At 68.0% G+C, this 12777-nt stretch overlaps 2 protein-coding genes across 3 annotated transcripts; one reads left to right on the top strand and one right to left on the bottom strand.

The window, feature by feature from the left end:
• Positions 1-572: 572 nt before the first annotated feature.
• ATP4A (ATPase H+/K+ transporting subunit alpha) lies at positions 573-11106 on the top strand. Its single transcript, XM_032677648.1, has 24 exons — positions 573-723; positions 1030-1128; positions 1533-1592; positions 2216-2419; positions 2781-2894; positions 3007-3141; positions 3240-3357; positions 3639-3907; positions 4226-4424; positions 4572-4681; positions 4769-4903; positions 5253-5433; positions 6095-6264; positions 6938-7074; positions 7155-7305; positions 8097-8265; positions 8492-8646; positions 8775-8898; positions 9653-9798; positions 10036-10110; positions 10145-10158; positions 10478-10579; positions 10763-10854; positions 10980-11106. Exons 1-24 carry the CDS (start codon positions 712-714, stop codon positions 11006-11008), a joined length of 3000 nt encoding a protein of 999 aa, XP_032533539.1. The 5' UTR covers positions 573-711; the 3' UTR covers positions 11009-11106.
• Positions 11107-11841: 735 nt separating this feature from the next.
• LYPD3 (LY6/PLAUR domain containing 3) lies at positions 11842-12394 on the bottom strand. 2 transcript variants are annotated; one of them, XM_032677639.1, is made up of 2 exons: positions 11924-12394; positions 11842-11872 (listed from the first exon to the last, which is right to left on the bottom strand). In XM_032677639.1, exon 1 carries the CDS (start codon positions 12338-12340, stop codon positions 11951-11953), a length of 390 nt encoding a protein of 129 aa, XP_032533530.1. In that variant the 5' UTR covers positions 12341-12394; the 3' UTR covers positions 11842-11872; positions 11924-11950. The 2 variants fall into 2 exon arrangements, with proteins under 2 accessions (XP_032533530.1, XP_032533531.1); XM_032677640.1 differs by having other exon boundaries at positions 11844-11866.
• Positions 12395-12777: the final 383 nt, after the last annotated feature.

The following is a 12777-nucleotide window of genomic DNA, read 5'->3' as shown; positions in this document are numbered from 1 at the left end:
CCCCACAGGGTCTCCTGGGGGGACAAATGCCGGGTTAAACCCCTTCTGGACACCTGGGGGGGGGTTTGTTCCCCCCCTCCCCGAAGCCCGGGTCCCCTTAAGGGGGGTCCTGGGACGCCAGAGTCCCCCCCCAAAATTCTCGTGTCCCCTCCCTCCAGGACACCTTCCCCCCCCCCCCCCCCCCCCAAGTGAGAGCAAAGCACGATGGGAACCCAGAGACCCCCCCCCGACCCCCCAATAAGGGTGATAAAGGCGATAAATCCGCGTTAATTGTGATTAATCAATTAATCATTAACGAGGCAAAGCTCTGATAAGGCCCTACCTGATAAGGGGGGGGGGATCAAGGGCGGCCCGAGGGCACTGGGGCTGGGGGGGGTCCCTTCCCCCCCAAAAAGGGATCCAGGTGTGTCCAGGTGTCCCAAAAAGGGGATCCAGGTGTCCCCTGCCCCCCAAAAATGGGGATCCAGGTGTGTCCAGGTGTCCCAAAAAGGGACCCAGGTGTCCCCTCCCCCCCAAAAGGGGCTCAGGTGTGTCCACATGTCCCAAAAAGGGGACCCAGACATGTCCAGGTGTCCCCTCCCCCCCAAAAAGGGACCCAGGTGTCCCCTCCCCCCCAGCAGGGTCACCTTGGGGCGGTGCCCACGGGGGGTATAAGGGGAGGTGGGGACGGCCCTGGGAGCACTGGGAGCACTGGGAGCACTGGGAGCCGCCATGGGGAAGGAGGTGAGTGGGGAGAGGGGCAGAGGGAGGGAGGGAGGGAGGAGGATGGAAGAGGACTGAGGAGAGATGGAAAAGGGATGGAGGAGAGATGGAGAGACAGAGAAAGGCTGGAGGGGGAAAGGAGGGATCGAGGGAGAAGAGAAGGAGGAGAGATGGAGGGATGGAGAAGGATTGAGGAGAGATGGAGAAAGGACAGGGAGGGAGAGAGGGAGGAGAGAGGGATGGAGAGAAGGATGGATGGGGAAGGGATGGGGAAGGGACCCCCCGACCCCCTCCTTGACCCCCCTTGACCTTTTTCCCCCCCCCCAGAGTTTCGAGCTGGGGCCGCCGGGCCCGACCCCCAAAAAGGGCCGCGGGAAGAGGAGGGAGAAGGAGAAGCTGGAGGACATGAAGAAGGAGATGGATGTGGTGGGGGCACTGGGGGGCACTGGGAGGGACTGGGATGGTCAATGGGGGGCACTGAGAGGGACTGGGGGGCACTGAGAGGAGATGGGAGGGACTGGGAGGGACTGGAGTGGTCATTGGGGGGCACTGGGAGGGACTGGGAAGCACCAGCAGGGACTGGGAGGGAATGAAAGAGACTGGGAGGGATTGGGATGGTCAATGGGGGCACGGGGGGCCACTGGGGGCAGTGGGCTATACTGAGGGGCACTGGGGGCAGTGGGCTATACTGAGGGGCACTGGGGGGGTCACTGGGCTGTACTGAGGGGCACTGGGGGGGTCACTGGGCTGTACTGAGGGGCACTGGGGGGGGTCACTGGGCTGTACTGGGGGGCACTGGGAGGGGTCAGCTCTGAGCCAGGTGCCCACAGGACGATCACAAGCTCGACGTGAACGACCTCGAGATCAAGTACAGCACCAGCGTCACCAAGGTGACCCCTGACCCCCTGACTCCACTGACCCCGCTCCCACTGACCTCACTGATCCCACCATTCACAGTGACCCCAATCAGCCCTACTGACCCCGCTGTCCCCAATGACCCCAGTGATCCCATTGACCCCTATCAGCCCCGTTGACCCCACTGACCCTGCTGTCCCCACTGACCCCATTGTCCCCGCTGACCCCACTGACCCCGCTGACCCCCCTGTCCCCCCCGTCCCCCCAGGGCCTGTCGGAGGCGGTGGCAGCCGAGCGGCTGCTCCGGGACGGCCCCAGTGACCCCACTGATCCCATTGACCTCACTGTCCCCACTGACCCCACTGACCCCGCTGACCCCATTGCCCCACTGACCCCACTGACCCCACTGACCCCAATGACCCCACTGACCCCACTGACCCCAATGACCCCATTGTCCCCACTGTCCCCCCTGTCCCCCTGTCCCCCCAGGGCCTGTCGGAGGTGGTGGCGGCCGAGCGGCTGCTCCGGGACGGCCCCAGTGACCCCACTGACCCCACTGACCCCATTGACCCCACTGACCCCACTGTCCCCACTGACCCCACTGACCCCGCTGTCCCCACTGACCCCGCTGACCCTGCTGACCCCCCTGTCCCCCCAGGGCCTGTCGGAGGCGGTGGCGGCCGAGCGGCTGCTCCGGGACGGCCCCAACGAGCTGCGTCCCCCCCGCGGGACCCCCGAGTGTGTGAAGTTCGGGCGGCAGCTGGCGGGGGGGCTGCAGTGCCTCATGTGGGTGGCAGCGGCCATTTGCCTCATCGCCTACGGGGTCCAGGAGGGAGAGGGAGACCGCGGCTCCTCCGACAACGTACGGGCTCCTGGGGGGCTGGGGGGCACCTGGGACACCTGGGGGGCACCTGGGGGGCAACCGGGGGGCACCTGGGGGGCAACTGGGGGGCACCTGGGGAGCTGGGGGGCACCTGGGGGACAACTGGGACACTTGGGGGGCAGCTGGGGGGCAGCTGGGGGGCACCTGGGGGGAACCTGGGGGGCAACTGGGACACTTGGGGGGCACCTGGGGAGCTGGGGGGCACCTGGGGGACTGGGGGGCACCTGGAGGGAACCTGGGGGGCACCTGAAGGGGCTGTGGATGCCCAGGACCCCCCTGGACCCCAAGGACAGGGGTACCTGGGCACCAGGCCCTCACCTGTCGTGTCCCCCCCCCCCAGCTGTACCTGGCCATCGCCCTCATCGCCGTCGTGGTCGTCACCGGCTGCTTCGGGTACTACCAGGAGTTCAAGAGCACCAACATCATCGCCAGCTTCAAGAACCTGGTCCCGCAGGTGGGGACCCCACCCCCTACCCCGCCCCACCCACCTGGGGGCCTCACCTGGGGGCCTAACCCTAACCTGTGCCCTCCCCTGTGCCCTCCCCTGTGCCCCCCGTGCCCCCCAGCAAGCCACGGTGGTGCGGGACGGGGCCAAGCAGCAGATCAACGCCAACGAGCTCGTGGTCGGGGACCTGGTGGAGATCAAGGGGGGCGACCGAGTCCCCGCCGACATCCGCGTCCTGTCGGCCCAGGGCTGCAAGGTGGGATCACCTGGGGGCTCACCTGGGGGCTCACCTGGCGCTCAGCCGGGGGCACCGGGGCCCACAGGTGGGGGTGTGACCGCCTGTCCCCCCCCAAGGTGGACAACTCGTCGCTGACGGGGGAGTCGGAGCCGCAGACGCGCTCGCCCGAGTGCACCCACGAGTCGCCCCTGGAGACCCGGAACATCGCCTTCTTCTCCACCATGTGCCTGGAGGGTGGGACGGGGCTCACCTGGGGGGCTGGGGCACACCTGGGGGGCTGGGGCACACCTGGGCTCACCTGGGGGTCAGGGTCCCACCTGGGGGTCTGGGTCACGCCTGGGTCTGGGTCCCACTTGGGCACCCGGGTCCCACCTGAGTGAGTCCCACCTGGGTTACACTGGGCCACCCAAATCCCTGCGCTCTGTCCCCTCCCCACACACCTGTCCCCCCCTCCCCTGTGCCCAGGTACAGCCACGGGGCTGGTGATCCCCCCTTCACCCCTCCCCTGTGCCCAGGTACGGCCACGGGGCTGGTGATCTCCACGGGTGACCGGACCATCATCGGCCGCATCGCCAGCCTGGCCTCGGGCGTGGAGAACGAGAAGACCCCGATCGCCATCGAGATCGAGCACTTCGTGGACATCATCGCTGGCCTCGCCATCTTCTTCGGGGCCACCTTCTTCGTGGTGGCCATGGTCATCGGGTACCCCTTCCTCCGCGCCATGGTCTTCTTCATGGCCATCGTGGTGGCCTACGTGCCCGAGGGGCTGCTGGCCACCGTCACGGTACCTCCCGGGGGGTCAACGGGGGGGCGGGAGGGGCCACCGCAACCTGGGGGGGCTCGGGGGTCTTCGGGAGCCAGGGGGGGCTCACCTGGGAGCCAGGAGGGGCTTGGAGGTCTCCACTGATCGAGGGGTCCCACCAGAACTCAGCTGGGTTGGACTGGGTTGAACTGGGAGACAGGAGGTCCCACCACAACCCGTGGGGGCCTGGGGGGGTCTCCATGGACCCACAGGCCTCACCTGTGCCCAGGTGGTCCCCGAGGGTGCCGGGGGTGCCCCGGGTGGTCCCCGAGGGTGCTGAGGCCCCGCCCACCTGCCCAGGTGTGCCTGTCGCTGACGGCGAAGCGCCTGGCACGCAAGAACTGCGTGGTGAAGAACCTGGAGGCCGTGGAGACCCTGGGCTCCACCTCGGTGATCTGCTCCGACAAGACCGGGACCCTCACCCAGAACCGCATGACCGTCGCCCACCTCTGGTTCGACAACCAGATCCACGAGGCCGACACCACCGAGGACCAGTCGGGTGGGACGGGGGCACCTGGGGACACACCTGGGGTACCTGGGATACCTGGGGACACACCTGGGGCACCTGGATCCACCCCCATATCCCACCTGGGACCCCTCCCCGCACACCTGGGCCCCCCCAGGTGACCCCACCTGCCCGTGCCAGGTCAGAGCTTCGACCAGTCCTCGGAGACGTGGACGATGCTGAGCCGGGTCATCGCCCTCTGCAACCGCGCCCAGTTCAAACCGGGCCAGGACAACGTGCCCGTGGCCAAGGTGGGCACTGGGGGCGACTGGGAGGGACTGGGAGGGACCACCGACCCTTCCTGGGCGTGTCCCGCTCACCTGCGGCCCCGCCCCCAGCGTGACGTCATCGGTGACGCGTCGGAGACGGCGCTGCTCAAGTTCGCGGAGGTGACGGTGGGGCCCGTGGCGGCCGCCAGGGGGCGCCACCCCAAGGTGGCGGAGCTTCCCTTTAACTCCAGCAACAAGTTCCAGGTGAGGGCAGGTGGGACAGGTGAGGACAGGTGAGGACATGGGGGGGTTATAGGGGTGACACAGGGCTGGGACAGGTGAGGGCTCCTCCTCTTTAACTCCAGCAACAAGTTCCAGGTGAGCGCAGGTGGGACAGGTGCGACAGGTGAGGACAGGTGAGGACATGAGGGGGTCACAGGGGTGACACAGGGCCGGGACAGGTGGGACAGGTGAGGGGATGGGAAGTGATGCGTGTGTTAGAGGGGTGTGACAGGCGTGTCCCAGCTGTGTCCCCGCTGTCCCCAGCTGTCCCCGGTGTCTCAGGTGTGTCCCAGCTGTCCCCGGTGTCTCAGGTGTGTCCCTGTCCCCGCAGGTGTCGGTGCACGAGGCGGGGGAGCAGCAGCTGCTGGTGCTCAAAGGGGCCCCTGAGCGGGTCCTGGAGCGGTGCCGGGGGGTCCTGCTGGGGGGGCAGGAGCTGCCCCTCGACCCCCAGTGGAGAGAGGCCTTCGAGGGGGCCTACGCGGAGCTGGGGGGGCGCGGGGAGAGGGTCCTGGGTGAGTGGGGGGCTGGGGGGGTCCTGGGGGAGTGGGGGGGGCTGGGGGGTCCTGGGTGAGCAGGGGAGAGGGTCCTGGGTGAGTGGGGGGCTGGGGGGGTCCTGGGGGAGTGGGGGGGGCTGGGGGGTCCTGGGTGAGCAGGGGAGAGGGTCCTGGGTGAGTGGGGGGGGCTGGGGGGGTCCTGGGTGCGTGGGGGGCTGGGGGGGTCCTGGGTGAGCAGGGGAGAGGGTCCTGGGTGAGTGGGGGGGGCTGGGAGGGTCCTGGGGGAGTGAGGGGGGCTGGGAGGGGTCCTGAGGAGGGGTCCTGAGGGAGCAGGGGCACGGGGGAGTTCTGTTTGGGGCGTGGCTGGGAAGTGGGTGCCTGTCCCCCCCCGTCCCCTCCCCTCTGAGCCCCTCATGTCCCCTGACCCCACCCCGTCCCCCCACAGCCTCCCCTGTCCCCTGTGACCCCCTTGACCCCCCCACGACCTCCCTCATCCCCTGTGACCCCCCTGACCCCCCCCGTGTCCCCCCACAGCCCCCCGTCCCCTGTGACCCCCCTGACCCCCCATGTCCCCCCACAGCCCCCCCTGTCCCCTGTGACCCCCCTGACCCCCCCCGTGTCCCCCCACAGCCCCCCCGTCCCCTGTGACCCCCCTGACCCCCCCGTGTGCCCCCCCCAGGGTTCTGTGCCCGCTGGCTGCCCCCCGGGACGGTGCCCCCCGGGACGGACCCCGAGGCGCTGCCCGAGCTGGCCCAGGGGCTCTGCTTCGCGGGGCTCGTGTCCCTCATCGACCCCCCCCGCGCCACCGTCCCCCAGGCCGTGAGGAAGTGCCGGACTGCCGGGATCAGGGTGGGGACACGGGGGGACAGGGGGACATTGGGGGGGCAGGGGGATGGGGGGGACATTGTGGGGATGGGGGGGACACGAGGGGGACAGGGGGACATGGGGGGACAGGGGGACATGGGGGGACATTAGGGGGGCATGGGGATGGGGGGGACATTGTGGGGATGGGGGGGACACGGGGGGGACAGGGGGACATGGGGGGACAGGGGGACATGGGGGGGACATTGTGGGGGACAGGGGGGCATGAGGGGGACAGGGGAGACATGAGGGGGACAGGGGGACATGGGGGGACATTAGGGGGGCATGGGGATGAGGGGGACATTGTGGGGGACAGGGGGACATGGGGGGACATGGGGACATGGGGGGACAGGGGGACATGGGGGGACATGGGGACACTGGGTGGGCATGGAGGTGGGGGTGACATTGTGGGGACAGGGGGGACGTGGGGACACTGGGGATGGGGGGGACAAAGGGAGCGTTTGGGGGGGGCGTGGGGATGGGGGTGACATTGTCGGGACAGGGGGGACATTGGGGGTGACATGGGGTCACGTGAGATTTGGGGATGGGGAGATGGGGGGGACACGAGGGCACAGGGGAGGACGAGGACACGGGGGGACACTGTGGGGACACGGGGGGACCCTGAGTGACCCCGGGTGACCCACAACCCCCCCGTGCCCAGGTGATCATGGTGACAGGTGACCACCCCATCACGGCCAAGGCCATCGCGGCGTCCGTGGGGATCATCTCCGAGGGCAGCGAGACCCCCGAGGAGGTGGCGACACGGCTGCGGCTGCCCCTGGAGCAGGTGGACCCCAGGTAGGGGGTCCCGGGTGTTTGGGGGGGGACATGAGTGTCCTGGGGGGTCCCAGGTGTACCCCAGATGTGTCCCCCCCCAGGCAGGCCCGGGCCCGGGTGGTGACAGGGGCGGAACTGGCGGCGATGGCCCCGGGGACCCTCGAGGGGCTTCTCCGCACCCACCCCGAGATGGTTTTCGCGAGAACGTCCCCCCAGCAGAAACTCGTCATCGTGGAGAGCTGCCAGCGCCTGGTGGGGACACTGGGGGGACACTGGGGACATGAGGGGACATTGGGGGGACACTGGGGAGATACTGGGGACACTGGGGGGACACTGGAGACATCGTGGAGAGCTGCCAGCACCTGGTGGGGACACCGGGGGGACGCTGGGGACATGGGGGGACACTGGGGGGACACTGGGGAGATATTGGGGACACTGGGGGGACACTGGAGACATCGTGGAGAGCTGCCAGCGCCTGGTGGGGACACCGGGGACACTGGGGACATGGGGGGACACTGAGGTGACACTGGGGAGATATTGGGGACACTGGGGGGACACTGGAGACATCGTGGAGAGCTTCCAGCGCCTGGTGGGGACACCGGGGACACTGGGGATATGGGGGGACATTGGGGACACTGGGGAGATATTGGGGACACTGGGGGGACACTGGAGACATCGTGGAGAGCTTCCAGCGCCTGGTGGGGACACCGGGGACACTGGAGACATGGGGGGACATTGGGGACACTGGAGACATCGTGGAGAGCTGCCAGCGCCTGGTGGGGACACTGGGGACATGAGAGGACATTGGCAACACTGGGGGGACGCTGGGGGGACATTGGGGACACTGGGGGGACACTGGGGACACTGGGGGACATGGGGATATCGGGGACGTCACGGGGACACCCCCAAGGTGCCCCCGTGGTCGGGATGACGTCGGGGGTCCCCAAACTCCCCCCTCCAGCCCCCACGTCCCCGAGGCGCCACCACCACAGGAGTGTCCCTGAGGTGCCACAGCCACGTCCCCGCTGTCCCCGTGTCCCCAGGGCGCCATCGTGGCTGTGACAGGGGACGGGGTGAACGACTCCCCCGCGCTGAAGAAGGCCGACATCGGGGTGGCCATGGGCATCGCCGGCTCCGACGCCGCCAAGAACGCGGCCGACATGATCCTGCTGGACGACAACTTCGCCTCCATCGTCACCGGTGTCGAGCAGGGTGGGCAGGGGGTGGTGGGGGCCTGGGGGGGCACCTGAAACACCTGAGAACCCCCTAAAACACCTGGGGGGCACCTGAAACACCTGAGAAACCCCTAAAACACCTGGGGGGCACCTGAAACACCTGAGAAACCCCTAAAACACCTGGGGGGCTCCTGGAGGGTTGTCCCACCCCAGTGACCCCCGTCCCACCTGTCCCACCTGTCCCACCTGCCCGTGTCCCCCAGGGCGGCTGATCTTTGACAACCTGAAGAAGTCGATCGCCTACACCCTGACCAAGAACATCCCCGAGCTGACCCCATACCTGATCTACATCACGGCCAGCGTGCCCCTGCCCCTGGGCTGCATCACCATCCTCTTCATCGAGCTCTGCACCGACATCGTGAGTGCTGTGCCCGCCTGCCTCACCTGGGGGCTCCCCTGGGCTCCCCTGGGCTCCCCTGGGCTCACCTGGGGGCTCCCCTGGGCTCCCCTGGGCTCACCTGCCCCCCGTGCCCTCCCTGCCCGCAGTTCCCCTCGGTGTCCCTGGCCTACGAACGCGCCGAGAGCGACATCATGCACCTGAAGCCGCGGAACCCGCGGCGGGACCGGCTGGTCAACGAGCCCCTGGCGGCCTATTCGTACTTCCAGATCGGTGAGGGGGGCCCGGGGACCCCTCACAACTGGGGGGCCGCACCTGGGACCTCCCGGGCCCCTGGGCAGTCGTGTCCCCAAACACCGGGACCCTCGGGGGCTCCAGGAACCGGCTCGCCCGGGTCTCCTCATCCTCCAGGCCTTGGGGACACCTGAGTCCCTGGTCCTGGGGCACCCGAGTCTCTGGGTGTCCTGACCCCTGAGTCCCTGGGTGTCCCAACTCCTGGATCCCTGGGTGTCCTGACCCCTGAGTCCCTGAGTGTCCCATCCCTCGAGTCCCTGGGTGTCCTGACCCCTGGATCCCTGGGTGTCCCCACCCCTGAGTCCCTGAGTGTCCCATCCCCTGAGTCCCTGGGTGTCCCAACCCCTGAGTCCCTGGGTGTCCTGAGCCCTGGATCCCTGGGTGTCCCATCCCTTGAGTCCCTGAGTGTCCCATCCCCTGAGTCCCTGAGTGTCCCATCCCTCGAGTCCCTGGGTGTCCTGAGCCCTGGATCCCTGGGTGTCCCATCCCTTGAGTCCCTGAGTGTCCCATCCCCTGAGTCCCTGAGTGTCCCAACTCCTGGATCCCTGGGTGTCCTGACCCCTGAGTCCCTGAGTGTCCCATCCCCTGAGTCCCTGAGTGTCCCATCCCCTGAGTCCCTGGGTGTCCCATCCCCTGGATCCCTGGGTGTCCTGATCCCTGGATTCTCTGCCCCCTGTCCCCTGGATTTCCTGTTCCCTGGGTGTCCCTCACTCCCGTGTCCCCCCCGGCCCAGGAGCCATCCAGTCCTTCGCGGGGTTCACCGACTACTTCGTGGCGATGGCTCAGGAGGGCTGGTGGCCGCTGCTGGTGCTGGGGCTGCGCCCGCGCTGGGAGGACACCCACGAGCAGGAGCTGCAGGACAGCTACGGGCAGCAGTGGGTGCGTCCCCCCGGGAACCCCCACGCTCACCTGAGCCCCCCATGCTCACCTGAGCCCCCCCGGGACCCCCGCACTCACCTGAGCCCCCTGTGCTCACCTGAGCCCCCCCTGGAGCCCCCCGTGCTCACCTGAGCCCCCCCTGGAGCCCCCCGTGCTCACCTGAGCCCCCCTGGGACCCCGTGCTCACCCTGAGCCCCCCGTGCTGAGGTGCGGCCGTGCCGCAGACGTTCATGCAAGCGCAGGTACCAGCAGTACACCTGCTACACCGTGTTCTTCATCAGCATCGAGATGTGCCAGATCGCAGACGTGCTCATCCGCAAGTACCCGCCGGCCTGTCCCTGCTCCAGCAGGGGGCCTCAGGTGGGGGGGGGGAGGACGGGACAGGTGTGCTCAGGTGTGTCAGGTGTGCTCAGGGGTGTCAGGTGTGCTCAGGGGTGTACAGGTGTGTACAGGTGTGCACAGGTGTGCTCAGGGGTGTCAGGTGTGTCAGGTGTGCTCAGGGGTGTGTACAGGTGTGTACAGGTGTGTCAGGTGTGTTCAGGGGTGTACCACAGCTGACACAGGTGCCACAGGTACCCCAGGTGCCACAGGTGCTATAGATACCCCAGGTACCTCAGGTGCCACAGGTGCCCCAGGTATCTCAGGTGCCACAGGTGCCTCAGGTGCGTCTGTCCTGCAGGAACCACATCCTGGTGGTGGCCATCGTGTTCCAGGTGTCCATCGGCTGCTTCCTCTGCTACTGCCCCGGGATGCCCAACATCTTCAACTTCATGCCCATCAGGTGTGGCCGCTCACCTGGGGCACCTGGACACGCCCTCGGGCCCCTCCTCCCCCTCCCGGGATACCTGGAACCCTCCAGACCCCTCCCCAGACACCGGGGTGTCCCCACGGACACCTGGGACCCTCCTGGCCCCTCCGGGGACACCCGGGTCACCTGACCAGGTGTGTGCCCCCTTCCCCCCAGGTTCCAGTGGTGGCTCGTGCCGATGCCCTTTGGGCTCCTCATCCTCGTCTACGACGAGATCCGGAAACTGGGAGTCAGGAGACACCCGGGCAGTGAGTGACACCAGGGGGGCACACCTGGGGGGGCACATCTGGGGAGGGCACACCTGGGGGGCACACCTGGGGAGGGGCACACCTGGGCTCCCCCACCCTCACCTGTGTTTTCTCTGCCCCCCCAGGTTGGTGGGATCGGGAGCTTTACTACTGAGGGGGGGCTGCTGTGGACACCTGGGGCCCACCTGGACACCTGGGACCCCCCCCCCAGACACCTGGGACCCCCCCCTGGACACCTGGGACCCCCCCCTGGACACCTGGGGCCCACCTGGACACCTGGGACCCCCCCTGGACACCTGGGACACCCCCCGGACACCTGGGACCCCCCCTGGACACCTGGGGGCCACCTGGACAGGTGGCACCTCCCCATCGCACCCATGTGTCCCCCCCCTCACACTCGGGCCCCCAATAAAGCTCCCCGAGCCCTCCAGGTGTGTCCAGGTGTGTCGGGGGGGGACAGGTGTGGCACAGGTGTGTCGCAGGTGTGTGACACAGGTGTGACTTCACCTTTTGCACACAAATACTACAAACATCATATAAAATAATTTCATTGATGTTTGTGTCCCCCCCCCCACCCCCCAAATAACGACTCCGGGACCCCCCAGATTCCGCCACAACCCTTTTTATTGACCCCCCCTCCAGCTCGGTGGGGGAGGGGACAAGGAGGCCCCGCCCTAAAGAGGGAGGGGAAAAGGAGGCCCCGCCCTAATGGGAGAGGGAACAAGGAGGCCCCGCCCTAAAGGGGGAGGGGACAAGGAGACCCCACCCTAACAGAGGAGGAGACAAGGAAGCCCTGCCCTAAAAAGGGAGGGGACAAGGAGGCCCCGCCCTAACGGAGGAGGGGCAACAACAGGAAGGGGAGGAGCCACCCGGGCCCCTCCAGTGGGTGGCCCCGCCCCGACGGGCCCTTGGTCCATCCTTGCTCCCCTGGCGCCAGGGGGACCGTCTTGTCCCCGCCCCCCCCCACCGGCAGCATATTGCCACACCCTCGGCGGCCATCTTGTCCCCGCCCCCGGCAAGCCATATTGCCACCACCCCCTGGCAGGCCATCTTGCCCACCATCACCCGCGCCATCCTGCCACCAGCGGCCCTCTTGTCACCCGTCACCGGTGGCCCTCCTGCCCCCGCTGGCCACGCTGGGGTCAAGCGCAGCCACATCTGGGTGACCGGTGGCCGCGCCCGTCACCGGCGCCCACGGCACTGCCAGCGCCGACCCTCGGCGGTTGGCACGGTGTCGTTCCGTGTGCCGGGGGCGGCCCGGTGGGTGGCGTTGTCGGCCACTCTTGGCGTGGCCGTGGGGGCGTGGCCGTGGGGGAGGAGCTCGAGGCGGGGCAGGGTCGGGGTCGAAGAGGGTCTTGTTGGACAAGGGGTGGCGGTTGCAGAGGTCGCCGGCGCAGCAGGAGCCGCTCAGCGAGGCCGCGTCGTCCCCCCGCCACTCCTGGGTGCAGCTCCCGTCCCGGACACACCCCCGCACCTCCCGCCACATCGTCACGTTACCTGGGCGGGGTCAAGGGCGGGGTCAGCACCGAGACCACGCCCCCGTGGGGTCCCTAGAGGGTCATCCTGGCAACGGCCACGCCCCCTAAATGCCATATAAGGTCACCATGGCAACCACTACACCCCCCCCCCCCCATAGGGTCACCCTACGTCCCCTATAGGGTCATCCAGGCATTGGCCACACCCCCAGACACCATATAGGGTCACCCTACGTCCCCTATAGGGTCACTGCAATGGCCACGCCCCCAGACACCATATAGGGTCACCCTATGTCCCCTATAGGATCATCCAGGCACTGGCCACGCCCCCAGACACCATATAGGGTCACCCTACGTCCCCTATAGGGTCATCCAGGCATTGGCCACGCCCCCAGACACCATATAGGGTCACCCTACATCCCCTATAGGGTCATCCAGGCACTGGCCA

This window comes from Chiroxiphia lanceolata, unplaced genomic scaffold (assembly GCF_009829145.1).
Source record: "Chiroxiphia lanceolata isolate bChiLan1 unplaced genomic scaffold, bChiLan1.pri scaffold_73_arrow_ctg1, whole genome shotgun sequence".
Lineage (NCBI taxonomy): Eukaryota > Metazoa > Chordata > Aves > Passeriformes > Pipridae > Chiroxiphia > Chiroxiphia lanceolata.
The sequence above is the reverse complement of the archived record's forward strand: the minus strand, read 5'-3'. Positions and strand labels throughout refer to the sequence as shown.

Excerpts from the sequence above, each read along its gene's own strand:
- ATP4A (XM_032677648.1), top strand. Across the intron at positions 3,358-3,638 it reads CTCCACCATGTGCCTGGAGG|GTACGGCCACGGGGCTGGTG; the intron begins GTGGGACGGGGC and ends CCCTGTGCCCAG. Across the intron at positions 10,580-10,762 it reads TTCAACTTCATGCCCATCAG|GTTCCAGTGGTGGCTCGTGC; the intron begins GTGTGGCCGCTC and ends CCTTCCCCCCAG.
- LYPD3 (XM_032677639.1), bottom strand. The coding sequence starts at position 12,340 with ATGTGGCGGGAGGTGCGGGGGTGTGTCCGGGACGGGAGCTGCACCCAG.